The following is a 16,895-nucleotide window of genomic DNA, read 5'->3' on the forward strand; positions in this document are numbered from 1 at the left end:
CTTGGTTATATCCCTAATCAGCCCCATGAGCTTGTACAAATAATCTCATTTCTGAAAGAAGTTGGGCAGTAACTACTTTAGAAGGTTGTTGGGAGGCATAAGTAAGATAAAGTATATGGAAGCACTTTATATAAAATATAAAATGTTATCTGGGGTAAGGTGGTATCATTTGGAGCAGACAGGAGCTCAGATCAATTATTTTAATCCTGCCATTTCACTGAGCAGTACATAGTTCATAAACAAACTAAGGCACAGAGAAGCCAAGCGCTTTCTTCAAGGTCACGCAGCTATTTGTGGTCGTGCCAAAACCAGAACCTGGGTTTGAACTATTCCACTTAGGTTTTCTTTTCATTACTGCAAGACACACATTAGAAGGAAAATGAAGGCTAACCTGGGAATCTAGCCTTGACCTCTACAACACCAATCTTTCAAATCATTAAGTGAAAAATGCCAACGCACTTCAAAGAAAGAACATGCACAGAATATACTTCCTTTGTGAGGACATATGAAACTGCACATGTACAGATGGTAAGCCACCATGAGCATTTATGGTTCGTTTAGGACATAAAAGGAAAGCTATAAAAGCTGACCGTAGCTCTTCTGGCAAAGAGCAAGATTTACTACAGACTTTATAATTGGATACAAGCATAAGAGGTCCTCGGAATCAAAGATGAGCCAGTAGGATACAGTTTAAATAGAGCCTGCTCTGACCACAGCTCCAGAAGGCCCAGAGCAATTTGCGGTGTTGTGGCCACATGCCACTACTTTAAGTAAATTTCCCACAAGTTGACATTTCAGTTTCCTGACTGCTCTCCAAAACAAGGGTGGATTTTGTGCATTGAACTTCCCTTGCTTCATCATAGCCAGGATTTTGGAAAGAGAGAAAAAGAAGCTTGTAAAAATTAGTGGGGATTTAGAGCCGGTAATTTTTTTGTATTATTAAAGTACTGGTGATGAGGGACGTCAAACAACCACATCTCACCCTGGCTCCAGTGCCTTTGAGATAGTCTGGCGCAATCTTGGTAGGATTAGGATCAAAAGTATCTCAGCTACACACTCTAGGGCCAACTTCTAAGCCTTATCGAATACACACACACACAAATACACATATATATGTGCCTATATAGTATTGTGTGTGCGTGTGTATGTATGTGTGTGTGTGTGTGTGTGTGTGTGTGTGTGTGTGTGTGTGGAGAGAGAGAGAAAAAGAGAGGTCATTTTAGCTCTTTTTTGTGAGACCAAATCTAGAAATGACAGATGGTGGTGTGGTGGGAGTTACGACTCATACTTATTTAACAATGGACAGGTGCTACCAACTATATTTCAACTTCTTTATGTTATAGTTACAATAATAGGAAAAATTAACATTTCTCAAGCTCTTACGATGTGTCAGACATTCTTTTAAGAGCTTTACAGTCTGTTTACTCTTCACTATTAAGTAAAATGCTATTTTCTTTTCTTTTAAAATCAGGAAACTGAGGACTGGAAAGTGAAATAACTTGCCCAAGGTCATGGAGCTACTAAGTGGTGGAACAGAATCCAAATCTGCGTATCTGGAGCCAGACTAGTGGCAGGGAGTCACCGTCAGAATAGATGTCCCCAAGTATTCTTCCATTTCTTACCCAATATCAACCCGATTCTAACTGATTAGGTTGCATGAGACACTATAGTCCATTTTTCCAAAGAATAAGATCCCTAAGAAACCAGATCAAATCAAGGATAAAATAAAATGCATTTACTATAATTTGAAAATGTAAAAGTTAAGCAGATTAAGCAGTTTAGTTGCCTGATTTGTAACAGATGTAGCAAATCATAAGCAGTTAAAGCAAGACATCGACCACACTGTCATCATTTTAAAACAAAAATGATTACAGAACATGATTATGCACAATGGTCTTTTGACAAAGTGGCTTACCTATAGTATAAATTCTCATCTTACCTCACATATAATGAAATGGGTACAACTGTATTGAGGATTATAATATATGACCAGAATGTTAAGAATCCTGAGAAGACAGAGTTCTTCTCTCCTTCATTCCAAAAGAGGAAAGTTCTGAATTGGTCTCCAACTTGATTCTCCCAGATTGAATTTCCTATTGCAAGAATAATTCCCAAGCATACCAGAAACCCAAAAATCTGAAATGAGAATAGAAGTCTGGCTAAGGTTAACTTGAACCCAAAACTCATAATCCCAACACAATACCGTTACACTCCTAACTCCAAGAAATGGTCATTTGAAAAGACAGGCAAAGCTCTTCTTACTTATCATTAATCATACAAGTAAAATTCAATATTTTCATGTTGGAACTTGGTAAAATATTTTACATGCATTTTCTCACTTAATTCTCCCACTGATTGTCTGAGATAGGGACAATCATTATTCACAGGTTAAGAATCAAAAACAGAACAAAATAAAACAGAAGCACAGAAAGATTATGTAACTCATCCATGGTCACAAAGCCAATAAATTCACACCCTTGATTTGTGATGAGTGCATATATTTAAGTGGCTTAAGTAAAGAAGGTCATATGTCCTGATTTGCCCTGGTCCTCCCCAGTTTATATCTGTTGTCCAGATGTCATACTAATTGTGCTTTCTCCTTTCCCCTTCAAAAGTGTCCCTGTTTGAATTATAAATTATATGGTCACCCAAGGCATAAAAGCAAAAGGAAGAAAATGTCAGGGATAAAGAATAATCTGAGACTAGTGAAGACTCTTGGCCACAGATCTAGCTGCACAATCCTTATTTACGGTCCACAAGATAAAGAAGGATTAATTAACATACGGCATGACATGGATGTTTTTTCTTTTGAGATTAAAAAATAGTGGGAAGCAATCTGAAAACTGTTAGCCAACTCTTAAATTGGGATTAGTATCAGGATTAGCAAAGCAAACATTTTGGAGGCATCTAGAAAGAGAGCAAGGTTCGTTCAAATGCCAGCATTGGAAAGGAAAGACACAAAGTCAGTGAATAGGTAAGACCTGAGCCGAACAAGGGATTCTGGGGACTTTGTTTTGCCAAGTGTCATACTGTGTTAAGAGACAAGACCAACCACTGTTGAGGGAGGAGTGGGGCTAGGGAATAGAAATGTATTGAACTTATTTCCTTTTTCCTCCAAGAAGGAATATTCTGGCATTCTAGGACTGCTTTCCTCTTTATTCATTCATGAATAAAATATACATGTAGAAGACATTTATGTAGAAAAAAAAATATGGAAAAACCTGACTTACAAGTACCTTAGAAAACCATGTATTAGAGAAAAGTAGAATTGTAAATTCCTGAAATCCTACCAATTTGATACCTGTATCATGGTATCCTCTTTTATTTCAATGATTAATACTACAAATTAATTGAAGTGAATTACTTTAAGAGCATTAAAATTGGTGGTACTTGGCATTAAATGCCCTAAGTAGGATGGACTCAGTTTCTAATTCTAATAATCGATTATTCGATTTTCTAGTATGAAAAGGTGGGATAGTCTTTCCTTCACAATCAGTAATCTTACTCTGTGGTGGACATACATACAATTTCCATGCAAGCCCAGAAGTGGGGTTAGGGCCATTTAAATAGGGAATTCCAGGAGGGGACACAAGCTAAGCACGTCCCCTTGGCCCTGGAATCTCTGCCCCGAGGGGATGGGTGTAGTGGGAGGAAAGCCCAGTTCTGAGGATACCAAATGTAAAACACAGAGCCTGTCCAGTATTTTGTGCCCAGTAAGAGTTCACTTCCTTCTTTCTTTATTCAGAGTCCCACTATCTTATATCAGTTAGGCAAATATATATTGAGCTCAGACTCTTTATAATTGTGAGTCTGCAATTGGGGTGGCGGGGGGGCTTGGTTCAAAGTCATTGTCCTCATATTTAAAGTCAATGTCTTCCAACTTAATTCCAACATAAGGAGGCAAAGCAGTATTACACAAAAAGTCAGATAACAATCAGATGCACAACATGAGGAAGCACAAGATTAACTGACAAAAGTGTAGCATGCAAGGAATAGTCAACTGTTTTTGGTAAACGGATGGTAGGGAAAAAATGTCAAAAAATGCAGAAAAGAACAAAAAGTCAGAGGAAAGAAATAATCCCATGTTAAGGAGGTTCAGAAGTTTTGTGAAGGAGGAAAACTCTGACCTGGCCTTAGAAGATTCATAAGCAGAACCAGCTACACAATTTGTGGAGCCCAGTGCAAAATGAAAATATGAGATCCCTTGTTCAAAAATTACTGATAATTTCTACATGGCAATAGATGAATAAACCAAGTATGAGGCCCATTTGAGTGGGGAACCTGTGTAATTACACAGGTCACATACCCATGAAGCCAGCTCCATCCACAAGCTATGTTGAGAAGACATGAGCAAAGGTAAGACAACAAAAGAACTGAACTACCTCAAAAATTATGTTTTCTTTTTTAAAAACAAATACTTGAAACATGGAGAACTTGCAAGACCATGACAGCCTCCATAAACACTATCTTCCCTCTCATGAAAAATTCCACCCATGAAATTATAATCTAGAAAGTAGAGGGCAATATAACTAGGCCCCAGAAGAAAATCACCAAAAACAAATTACACAAGGAGAATGAAGATTTCTGAAAGAATTCCCAGCAATATATAAGAAATATATTAAAATAAAAATGACAAGTGATTTTCCCCTAATTTTGTTATAGTATCTTACCCATATTACTAGAGTATTCAACAGTTTATCAATGCTTGTCCTCTTAAACTTTGTCTTACCGCTGTTCTGCATTAATTTCGTGTCAGGGCCTGCCAAAAAAAATTAAATAGCAACTTTAATTGCTATTAAATGTATTAATGATGTATTACTACCATTAGTATTTCTTATCATGTCAAATGTTCCTGAAAGGAGAATAACGTTTTTCAAAATAATGTAACTTTTATTAAGAACGTGGGCAATTTTTAAGTTGTATAAGATTCTCAACTGGTAGCTTAGTAACAACCCTGGAGACTGCAAGAGAACTGGTGTCCTTGGAATAGGACAAATCCAGATAGAACCTGCAGCTGAAATGTTTGAGAAATGCTATTTTTTCAAAAATCTGTGTATGGTTGTGGTTGTAGTTGAAGAAATGAAAGGTAACAAGGCCAATCCAAGTGAGGAATAATTTGACATGTTAAAAAGAATGCAGTAATAAACATAACTCAGTACAATGAGATCAAAAATGGAAAGTTAAAATCGGCAATCAAATTCTGGATCTGTTTCCCAAAAAGATCTGGGGTGCCTTTATGGAAAAACTGGAATAAATGCAAACAATAAATACATCAGCAAATAAGTTAAACCTTTATTGTATATTGCACAGTGTGCATATAATATACACTTTTTGTAAGGGCAGGAATTGAATCTTATATTAGCTTTATTTCAGATAAATGCATTCTCTCATATTCACTAAGTCCCTTGCTCAAGTAATTCTTTTTTAATTTTTTTTATTTTTGTTAACATATAATGTATTATTAGCCCCAGGGGTATAGGTCTGGTGAATCGCCAGGTTTCACACTTCACAACACTCACCATAGCACATACCTTCCCCAATGTCCATAACCCAATCCCCCTCTCCCAACCCCCCTCCCCCCGGCAACCCTCAGTTTGTTTTGTGAGATTAAGAGTCTCTTATGGTTTGTCTCCCTCCCAATCCCATCTTGTTTCATTTATTCCTTTCCTACCTCCTCAAACCCCCCACATTGCCTCTCAACGTCCTCATATCAGGGAGATCATACGATAATTGTCTTTCTCTGACTGACTTATTTCGCTAAGCATAATACCCTCTAGTTCCATCCACGTCGTCATAAATGGCAAGATTTCATTTCTTTTGATGGCTGCATTGTATTCCACTGTCAGGTAATTCTAAGAATTATTATTAACTGCTTTCAAGTTAGATAACTAGATGATTAACAAAAGAGAATATTAGAATATATTGTTAAGGAAATTCCACTAAATGGAAGCAATTAAGCTTTAATTATATCTGATTCCTCTATTGTTCCTCTCCACATCATCTTCCCCTTATTGTCATCAATCCATGTAGCCATTTTAATGTAGGAGAGAGGAAAATTGAAAGAATTAAAGGAGAGAGGCACACATAAAATTTTATCCCATCCTAAAAGTCAGGGAAGAATGAGCACATCCTTAGAAGACTTTCATTTACTTAAAATACAAATGGAAGCAAAGACTGGGGTCTCATAAAATTCAGTCTAAAGATGGAAATTATACTCCACTATCCTATTCCCAACTACTGCTGTGTAAAGGAGACCACCCACATTTTCTCATAATTGTTTATTAAAATCATATGGACACTGAGGGTGGGAAGCATTTCTTGTATAGTAAAGATCATAAAGGGCAAATGAAGTTTGTGATTAGTAAAAGCTGAAATACTGACAGACCCCAGTTTTGTGCTAAAATTTTATATTTCTTAGGCATACCTATACACACAGAGCAGCAGAGAACACACCTAGGGGATTTTAATCATTTGTCTAAATATATCTACAGATACTGATTCACACATCTCTTCTTCCACTCATAGCCACAGATCTTGAAAGAATTTCTGTACTCAGCAGCCTCTGTTTTCTCAGCTCCTACTTATTACTCAGCCCAGTTTCAGATGTAGTGTTATTATCAAAACTCTCCATACCCCCCCAACCCCTAGTGATATACTCATTCAGGGACCTGTTATTTACCAACCTTACAAATACCATGGGCAATAGTGAGCTTTTCAAATTACACACACACACACACACACACACACACACACACACACACACGCACACACACACACACACACACCCCATCTGTTTGAAAAACCTAACAATTTCTTCCCAGTGCTCTTAGGATAAAGATCGAAGTTCTGGATACGGACCACAAGGCTCTTTATGGTCCAGATCCTATCTACATCTCTCATCACATGTCTATCTTTATTGTCCATGTTCTCTATACTCCACACTGGCCTTAAGTTGTGTTTTTGTTTTTGTTTTTTTAACCTCACCATTCTCAGTCCTGCTACAGGGACTTTGTCCACGATGTGACTTTTAATTAGCTTGCTCTTTCTCTTTATATTCCTCCACGACATACTCATGTGAGTACATGTTCTTTTTTTTTTTTTTCAGAGCACTTATCTCAGTTTGAGGTTATGTATTCATTACAACAATTATCTGAGATTAAGGTCTCTTACTTCTACTGGAGTCAAAACCACAGGAGTGAATGGACTTCATTAGTCTTTGCTCACATTCTTAATCAGAAATTAATAAGAAGTATATTGCCTGCCACACAGTAGGCACTCAATAAATAGTTGATAAATTTATTAAGTACCTGCTATGTTTTTAGGTGATGTGCAGATATGCTTTTCATCTATTATCTCAATTAATGCTTAATATAATCCAATTAATTAGGTATTATTACCCTTAATTCACTAATAATGAAACAAACTTAAAGTATTTAAGTAACTTGCCTGAGATTTCTTGTCTAGTAAGTATCAGAACCAGAATTCAAACCCAGATATATCTACCTCGGAAGTTCTTTGCTCTTTGTCACTATTTTTAAAACTATATGAAATACTCCATTAATTCATTAATTCATGGACTCATTCAATCAATGTGTATTTAAGACTAAGACTCATTCAGATTCCAAACAGGAATAGATGACACACTGGACAAGGATAACTGGAGAAAAAAAAATTTTTCAAAAGAGACTCTTTACAAAACTGTGGGTAGGGGTGCAGGGGAAGAAAATGTTCATGCAGTAACCAAAGACTTAGCAGCAATCAGGATGTTTCTCTAGCTAAGCTAGAAGGAAGTGGTTACTGGACCCTAAAGGACAGTATAGAGTTTGCAGCCTTTAAGAAAGAGTGACTTTAACAATTATATGATCTCTCGGATAAGAGGAATTTGAGAGGCAGGATGCGGGGTTGTGGGGGATACGGAAGGAAAAAAGGAAACAAGATGGGATCAGGAGGGAGACAAACATAAGAGGCTCTTAATCTCAGGAAACAAACTGAGGGTTGCTAGAGCGAAGGGCAGTGGGAGGGATGGAGAGGCTGGGTGATGGACATTGGGGAGGGTATGGGCTATGGTGAGTTCTGTGAAATGTATAAGACTGATGAGTCATAGACCTGTACTCCTGGGGCAAATAATACATTATATGTTAATAAATAATAAAATAAAACTCACATTTCCAAACTCAAAAGAGAAAGAAAGGAAGGAAGGAAGGAAGGAAGGAAGGAAGTGACTTTAGGTTGAGGTACCCAGTTAGCCTGAAGTGACTACTTCCGGAGGAAGTCTGGGGGAATAAATATCAGGATCTCAGTCTTCTTTCTCCCTTTGACCTCTTTCCATGACAATGGAAAGCCTAACTACAATGACAGAGCCTAACTATAAGTCAAAATTCAAGGAAACCTCTTAGTGTAAACCATACAAATCAGCTTCCCAAGGCAGAAAGAAGAGTGAAAAAATGGGACAGTAGATCTGGAGGGGCAAATGAAAAACATCCAACAAAAAAATCTACTGTACTGGTGCTGACTCCCATGAATTTCTTAAATGAAGACATCTCCTCCACTCAGAAACAAGACTTCCTCCTCTCTTGAGCGAAAGAAAAGCTATTACTAGAGAGGCATGGCCTGGCTGTTAATGCATATTAGACCCTTGCAAATTATAGATTTGTAGAGTAAACCGTGTCTATGTCAACTATATTCCTTACACAATCCTTAGTTATAATAAGAGTAATAGAAAAAGAATAGTTAATAATTCATTTTGGATAACTTTCCTAAGATCTAAGTGTTCACCTGGAACTCGTTCTCCAAATTAGATGTCCTAAGATTTGGAGGTTCTGAGACACTCCTCTGTTCAAATCTGACATTGACCAAACCAACCATTCCCCTGCCTGTCACTGTTCTAGCTAAGCTTTCTGTTAACATTCATGCCCAGACTAAAGTCAATGCAGGCATTCTCTGCTTTACAAATATCTGCCTCATGAAGAACATCCAATCCATAACACAAAAAGCAGAGGATATTCCCCCACTTCTGCCTGCCAAAATCCAAAGAGCAGTACATCAGACCAATCCTCAGTCTTTGAAGAAGACAGTGCACTCAGAATTGATGCTGGATGGAAGAAGGAAAGAAAGTAATATTTGTCAAGCGTCCTCTGCCATATGAACATTCTTCCTGAGTCTTCACAGTGACTCTCTATTATCCCCATGTTATAGCAGAAGAAACTAAAGCTTGGGAAGTTCAAGTAACTAAGGCTTAACATCCTACAGCTGCTAAACAAATCTGAACCCAGCTCTGTCCAATCCTAATTCTGGGAGCTTTCTGATATACTTCTTGAGGAGGGGGAAGGGGACCTGTTCAATTTACCATCCAACTTCCTTCTATGTAGGCGCATTCTCCCAGAACAAAACTTGGGCAGAAAAACGTGGCCCCTGAGTGGCTCACACAGCTGTCCTAATGTTACATGCTGTAATTGAGCCATAGTCCTGAATTAGTCATTCTAAGCAAGTTCACAAAAATGCAAACACAACGTTGAGCTATAACCCATTCCTGGGATGAAGCCCCCCACAACTTCTGTGATGACAGGAACCAAACCTGGAGGACCCTTCCCACTAAAGGAGTTTCAAAAATTCTCCCCCTCCTTATGTGGGAAGATAAGTGGAGGCTAATATATAAGCCTAGCTCTTTTTCTTAATGCAAGAAAGATGCAAATAAGAAAATATGTGACCACAGGTTTACTTCCCTAATGAGTAAAAACATCTGATAAGCAAATCATGAAAGCAGATGCATCCCCAGATAAAAGCCCACATACTGCCATCCTTCTAGGGATTTCTCAAGACCTTGCAATGGCAATACCCCAAGCAGCGAGAGCCTTGCTGACACCCACAGCTGAGAGTATTTAGGAGAAATTGAGAGGACTTTTCTAGGTTTGGAACACTTTTGAGTCTTTAATAAACATTTGTTGTTGTTGAGGAAAGTCAGTTAGGAAAAACATTCCAATTCTGATTGCACATATAGTCAATGGACCTAAAAACACATCTTAATTTGATGTCATAATAAACAGGATTTTTAAAAATCAAGGGCTGGCAATGGAAGCCATGAGTACAATCTGAGTGGCTTTATGTAATGGAACTACTGTTAGCTTCCTTAGCAGAAGAATGCCACCTTGGACCTGTAGAGATAAAGTCGAGACAGGAAGTGGCCAGCAGGAAGAGTAAAAGGCACTTTCCCTCCCTCCCAGCCTCCTGCCCCCTTCCCTCCGTGGTGCAGTCTTTCCAGGCCCCACTGTGCTGCTGACAAATAGTAGAAGAAGCTACAGAGTATAAACAGAAATGACCTCTGCAAACTACAAAATTAACAGCAGAGCAGTGTGGGGCGGGGCACTTCTTTCACACACTTCCCCCACTTTAAAGGCAGGTAGATTAATATATGCATGATGGGAGTGATTGAGATGAAGTTCAAGAAAGAGAAATTAAACAGTACCTAGCACCCACCGAGCAACTAAAGCCCAAGCACCCCTTAAGAATGGGTTCCTGGGGGCACCTGGGTGGCTCAGTGGGTTAAAGCCTCTGCCTTCGGCTCCGGTCATGATCTCAGGGTCCTGGGATCAAGCCCCCCATCGTGCTCTCTGCTCAGTGGGGAGCCTGCTTCCCTTCCTCTCTCTCTGCCTGCCTTTTTGCTTACTTGTGATCTCTGTCTGTCAAATAAATAAATAAAATCTTAAAAAAAAAAAAAAATGGGTTCCTAATGCCAGTGGTTCCTCACACGGCACCCCCCCACCCAGTCCAGTCTATTCCCAGGGCAGTGGTGCTGCCCTCTGCTGTCAGCCCAGAGCAGCACCTTGAGTGGAACAAAAGCACCTTCCTCATCCAACCTGGAGAGGTGAAGACAGCCCAGGCAGACCTCAAGACAGGCTCCCCCATAACCAACCCGGGGCAGTCAGCGGTACCTGCAAAAATAACCATTCCAAAACACCAGCTGGTATTTCTCAGGATGCAGCCCCTCAGGATTACATTCTCATTGTTGAGGGTGTGCTTGCTGTCCTTCCAGGAGAGAACTCCCACGAATTTATCTAATTTGTTGTTGGGCGCCTCACAGACAACAATCCCTGTAAAATAAAAAACAAAAACAAAACCCTGTTTATGAATGACCTCAAACTCTCTTTAGCAGTCCACCATACTGTGTTACCACCCTCCTTCTAATACACAGCATATTTTTATTTTCCTTCTCTTTTTGACAGGCAATGCTATGTATACAAGACTGTGCTAGAAAAAATAAGCTTGGTGGTGGCAGGGGTGGCAAGTGGGGGCAGTCTGCTGCAGGGCAGGGGTACAAAGATGGAAATCTATCAAGTGTTTTAACACAGCTTTCTGCTCTTTCCAAGTAAGAATGAAAAAGTTGAGAGCCATGGATTTTTTCCTTAAATAAAAATCACTCCCCTCTACGTCTAGTTTGCAACAATGATTTCTGAAAACATAAAGTAGGGACTATCTTAAAAGTTTTTCGTCCTCTCTTTTTACTTAATGTGAATTTTCAAATAGGTTAGGATGGCACACTTCCAGCTTCACAACCAAAGTTAATTAGGTCTTTCTAGGCTCATCATCAATAATTCGGGGGCGGGGGAGGGGGTCCTATGATGTTCCTCCCTCTGGAAACCTGGGCCTTGTATGCCACATGTGTCTGAGAATGCATGTGATTCCTTTCAGCTGTTGTATGCTTCTTATCTTGATTAGATGCAGAGTTCTGGGGACCCTCAAAGCTACCATATAACTTGTCCCAACCTGGCCAGAAGACATTTCTAGTTTTTTTAATTCCAGGCCCATTCCAAACCAAGGGTATGCCCATTCCAAATCAATAAATCAATTCGTTCCATTATTACAATAAGAAAATACACTTTCAGAGTAGGAGTTCTTTTGACAGAAAGCAAAACCAGAAATAATGTTGCAGGGACCCTGTCACAACCTAAAACTATCAGATTAAATACGTTTGCATTACAAATGGTTAGGGTTAAACTTTCATAAGAAATGAGCACTAAGACTTGAAAAACAAGAGGGAGAGATGAAGGAAAAGAGGAAGGAATAAAAAAAGAAGGCAGTGGATAGATCCAGATGGGCTCAAACCCAACTCAGGGGTGAGATTAGCACCTCTCAAGAACAATAAAAATACATGGATTTAATCAAACCCAAAGTGTAGGTTGGAACCTGACAAGTGACATTTGAAACTTAAGAAGTCTTCAGCACTGACTGAGGAGAAAGGAGACCAGCCCACCCTAGAGACCCTCTGTAGTACTCACACCACTGACTGAGCACCTGAACTTAGGGGCTTACCTGGACACCCTTCCTTCCTGCAATGGTATTTGTTCCTTTTAAAGCTCTTAGAGATGACAGCAGCCAGTTTTCACATGGCCTGATCACTCCTGACCAACCAGATCACTAACGTTGGATCTTGCATGAAAAATATAAAAACAAACAAGAAACAAAAAGGAGTGAAGGACTCCAGCCCTCAGGACGACTCTTTCCAAACTCCATTTTCCCTTTCCCAGTTGTAACAAAATTGCTGCCTAAATGGCCCCAACTCAACAACATTCCCTGGCAGCTTCCCAGACATCCACCAGTAAATCAGAGTGCTGGCAAGAGGATGTGGGCAAGGCTAGACAACCAGTACAAAGTCATTCTTCAAACAAAGGGATGTACCTAAATTCTGGTTGCTCCCATTATAGCCTATCACTCATATTAAAAAGTAAATTGAGATTGATTTCAGCTGGTCCAACTTGTTTGGACAATTAGGTTGTGGAAGAGGGGATTTTTTTTCTAAGTTCTAAGAATTCGTTTTTTCTTCATGACCAATAATTTTAATTCTTAAAAACTGCAGAAGCTTAAATTTAAAATCACCAGCAAAACCTACAAAAATATTGGGTGATAGCAACCCTTAGAACTTATTCTAGTTTCTGACCAAAGACTCAATTTCTCAAGTCTTCAAAGTTGGTCACCAATAAATAAATAAATACATACATACATACAAAAAAATGTGTTTTCTGCAAAAACAACATGATTCCCAGTCCCTGCCAAAAGGAATATAAGAAACAGGTTCATTTGGTCATTTTTATTGTCGCAAGCAGTGACTGACAGGGAGACAAATACAGCCTTGAACATGTTGGCTCACTCCTCCCTAGCCTCAAGGCTCATCCACTTCTGGCTTGACATCAAGGGTGTGGTTCTAGACAGGAACAGGCAGTAAGGCCAAAGTGTTCTGCCTAAGCTCTTGAAGGCCAAGCCCCAATTCAGACTTTCTCAAAGAGTGTGGTCCCACTGATTTAAGTACTAAATACAGACCCTGGTCAAAACAAAATGGGTGGGGGGACAAAGCCAAACTACATATTTTGTCTTCAGAAGTGCTCAGCTTCCCCTTTCTTAGGCTTGTTAGCGTCAAATACTTCCAAACTTCTATTCTTCCCTTTCCTAAATAAGAGTGACTTGTTTCCTCTGAAGGGAGTACTGTATTCATTTCTGTATTCCATAACTTACCATAATGCCTACACAATAAATATTTGTTGGAGAGACAGCAAAAAAATTCATATGGCTTTAAGAGAAGTTCGGAAATGAGAGGGGAGCTAGAGTAGATCTAAGATGAATGAAAGAAGTGGGTATATTTCCATGGTAATAATGATAAAGAGGATTGAAAGGCCTAACAGCCTCGCCATCTTGGAAGGGTTAGGTTGACCTAACTCTAAAAAGATACAAATAGATCTGGAGACAAAAGTGAGAACCTTTAAAGTGCATTAGAAGCAACCAAATACATACTCTAACCATAAAGCACAATAAGGAGTAGGGGAAAACTTAAGACCCTTCTACCTTTTCCTAATAGTATCCAAGAAGAATTAGAGGCAGTAAACAGTTTGACAATGGATGAGAAGACAGTTTAGGAAAAACGGCATTTTCTCTCAGACAGTTGTTCACTGAAAACGTGAATTTGTGCTCTAAACATCTTAAATGGGAGATAAAACAAATGGGAAAAAATCATGTCAATAACGAAATAGAAATACAATCAAACTACTTTGTTTACTTGTTTGCCCCCTGAAGAGAACAGACAAGAAAGCAGATAGCAAGTCACTCAGTTCACAATCACACAGAAATGTTCTAGGTCCATCCTAAACAAAATTCACAAGATATCATTCTCAACCTCCCTCAGCATTCTAAACTGAGTCCTCTGGGTTTTGGGTTAATTACCAACCTATCAACCTTCTTCAACTAGAGCATTATCTCAAAGTGGAAATCTATAGTTTATCATGAAAATGGAACTCAGTACCCAATGCTCCATCATTTTCCAGAGAAGCTGGCTTTATTTCTTTCTATGTATTATTATTAACAATATTTCTTGATTATCTGCATGGCAACTCTTTAATAAGACAAATTATCTATTGAACAAGACATCATCATCATTGCCACAAGAGTTTCTCCAGTCAAGAGTTTCTCAGAGTTTAGAAGACTGCCCATTATTGTTGCTCTAATGATGTGATAAATATATATTTTTTTCTTACAAAGAAGAGTATCACCTTTCTATTTTCTAAAGCCTCTTCATTCTTCAAACTTCAAGCTTCAGCCACCCATCATTGTTATCATAATTGCCATATAAATGCTAGCAGTAAAGAGGGAAGTTATTAGTAAAACTGTGCTTCTGTCCAGGTGAATGGGAAAGTGTCTAGTAAGTAAAAAGTCATAAGATGTTAATCAAGCCTTTTTTTTTTAACCAAAAAGACAAGCTTGTGTTTGTGTATTTGAATTACACACATGCTATTCTTTAGAAAGGACCACAAAATACACAAAGATTCCTGAAATAAAGAGTCAACCTTTCCCTGATTCAGAACTCAGTATTAAGAGTCATACAAAATATGTAAACTTGTCATAAGCTGCAAAAAAACAGATCCTAGTCCAGTCAGTAACAATATGCAACAGATTCTTAAACACATTTGGACAATTTACATCTAGGGCTTTCCCCAAGGCATAAAAATGTCCAGTTTATAAATGTATAATTGACTACTATCTCCAGTTACTTATTTATAAAAACCTTTTCTATCTGCATAAGACTTTAACATGAAAAATTGAGGCTCACTCTATTTTTATACTTGTTCTAATATCAGATCAAGTTTTTTTTCTTACAAAATTTAACAATATATCAATTATTTCCTGATGTTTTCAATAAATGAAAATATTTATGTGACAATTTTTAAATAAATAGGTTTACCTACCAAAACTCAAAACTATCTTGTATGTACTCTCCTCTATTTGGCCAACTCTTCTATACTATCTTGTCAGGAATCCTGACATTCAAGATCACTGAGAACATTGCTGCTTTAAATATGATGTCATCTGAGTCCTGGATGGACTTGATCTCTGGTAATTAATTTTGTATCTTTAGATTCAGAGTATTCTTAAAATTTATTTCTTATCCTGATCCTAGCTAAGTTGTCATGCTAATCCCCTCCCTCTCCAATGCCGCCTTTCTTGTAGTTTACAGCCTCTTATGGCCTTCCATAGTATAGGCTTTGCCAGCAATCTTGGGTTCATGTTCTGGCTCCTTCACTTAGTCACCATGTGGCATTGGAAAAAGCATTCAATGTATCTGAGTCTCAGATTCCTCGCCCATTACCTGGGGGTAATAATAATCTCTTCATCTCAGATTTATAAGGATTTCATAAGATAATGTGTGCAGTTACTTAGCACAGTGCCTCATGTCAATCTCATGTTGAAGGCCTGAGAATTTTAGGACCTTTACCTAATTAAAGGCTTCTTTGGGAATGAGCACTTATTCAAGTCTGTCCTCTGCTGGGCTTGGGCTCTATGAAAACAAGGCCTGAGTCTGACTTATCAACCACTGTATCTGCAGGCTTAGCTAATACCTTGTCATTATGTTAAAGATACATTTACTAAGTAAATGAACAGGTAGGTGACTGAGAGAATGAATAAAAGAAAAGAATGAATGAAAGCCCTAAGGAAGCCACTAGCAAGATGCTGTCCTTGGGTTTGGGTGCAAAGGTGGGAAGACAGGGAGACTCACAAGGGATATCCTAAGGCCCTCACCATCTCAGTTTTGAGGCTTAGTGTCCACAGTGGGGACTTCTCTAGGAATATCACTGGGAAACTGAGGTCCTCAAACACTTAGAAGATGTGCACTTATGACTGAAGAACAAAAAACTGTAGTTTGGTCCTAGAGAAAGTATTCTGGCCAAGCCTCAGAAGAAAAACCACATGGTAACTAGAAGCAAAAATAATACCATACCCAGATTTGCCCAGAAGTCACAAGCTAAAAGATATACTTAGCCCAGACAGAGCATGGGAAAGGGCGTGCCTCACATTTCTGTCTCATCTATTAGACCATGCCACAGCTAGTCAGGGCATTTCCAAATGTACACAATGTTGATATCATGCTTTTAGTTTAAACTAAAGGATGCAGTATGTGGCTTTAATTCCCATGACTCAAGGAAGTTTTTTCTAGTCCCCAGAGGAAAACCTAAAATCTACCAATACCCATTACGACAAAGGTATATAGAGAAGACTGAAAAAAAAAAAAAAAAAAAAAAAAAAAGAGGGAGTAGGAAAAGGACGTAGTAAAAGGATCAAAAGAAACTAGATAATACATATGGAGATATTTTATAATCCTACACAGTTTGTACAGCATCTTGTCCCTAGGGGATGCTTAATAAATAGACTTCATAAGCTAATTAATATGGACAGAGAGATGGAAAGAGAAAAGATGAAGAATTACAGAAAACTAGACAATGCATGTACAGAGCCAACATAAGTAAACTAAAAAAAGACTGGAAGAGGAAGATGAAAACAGTAAGAAAGAATGCCAAAAGAGAGGGAAGGAAGGAAGGAAGGAAGGAAGGAAGGAAGGAAGGAAGGAAGGAAGGAAGGAA

The 16,895-nt window shown here is 38.5% G+C and overlaps 1 protein-coding gene across 1 annotated transcript in view; it reads right to left on the reverse strand.

Annotated features, from left to right (window-relative positions):
- Positions 1–16,895, reverse strand: part of LOC111161323 (ATPase phospholipid transporting 8B4 (putative)) — a 230,823-nt gene that overhangs the window by 99,681 nt on the left and 114,247 nt on the right. Inside the window, exons 9-11 of the mRNA XM_022524918.1 lie at positions 10,929–11,087; positions 4,671–4,759; positions 1,940–2,136 (exon numbers count right to left, since the gene is read on the reverse strand). Of these exons, the coding sequence (XP_022380626.1) occupies positions 1,940–2,136; positions 4,671–4,759; positions 10,929–11,087 (445 nt within the window). The remainder of the gene's footprint in view (positions 1–1,939; positions 2,137–4,670; positions 4,760–10,928; positions 11,088–16,895) is intronic.

Source organism: Enhydra lutris, unplaced genomic scaffold (genome assembly GCF_002288905.1).
Source record: "Enhydra lutris kenyoni isolate GAN:26980312 unplaced genomic scaffold, ASM228890v2 scaffoldscaffold4, whole genome shotgun sequence".
In the NCBI taxonomy this organism is placed as follows: Eukaryota; Metazoa; Chordata; class Mammalia; order Carnivora; family Mustelidae; genus Enhydra; species Enhydra lutris.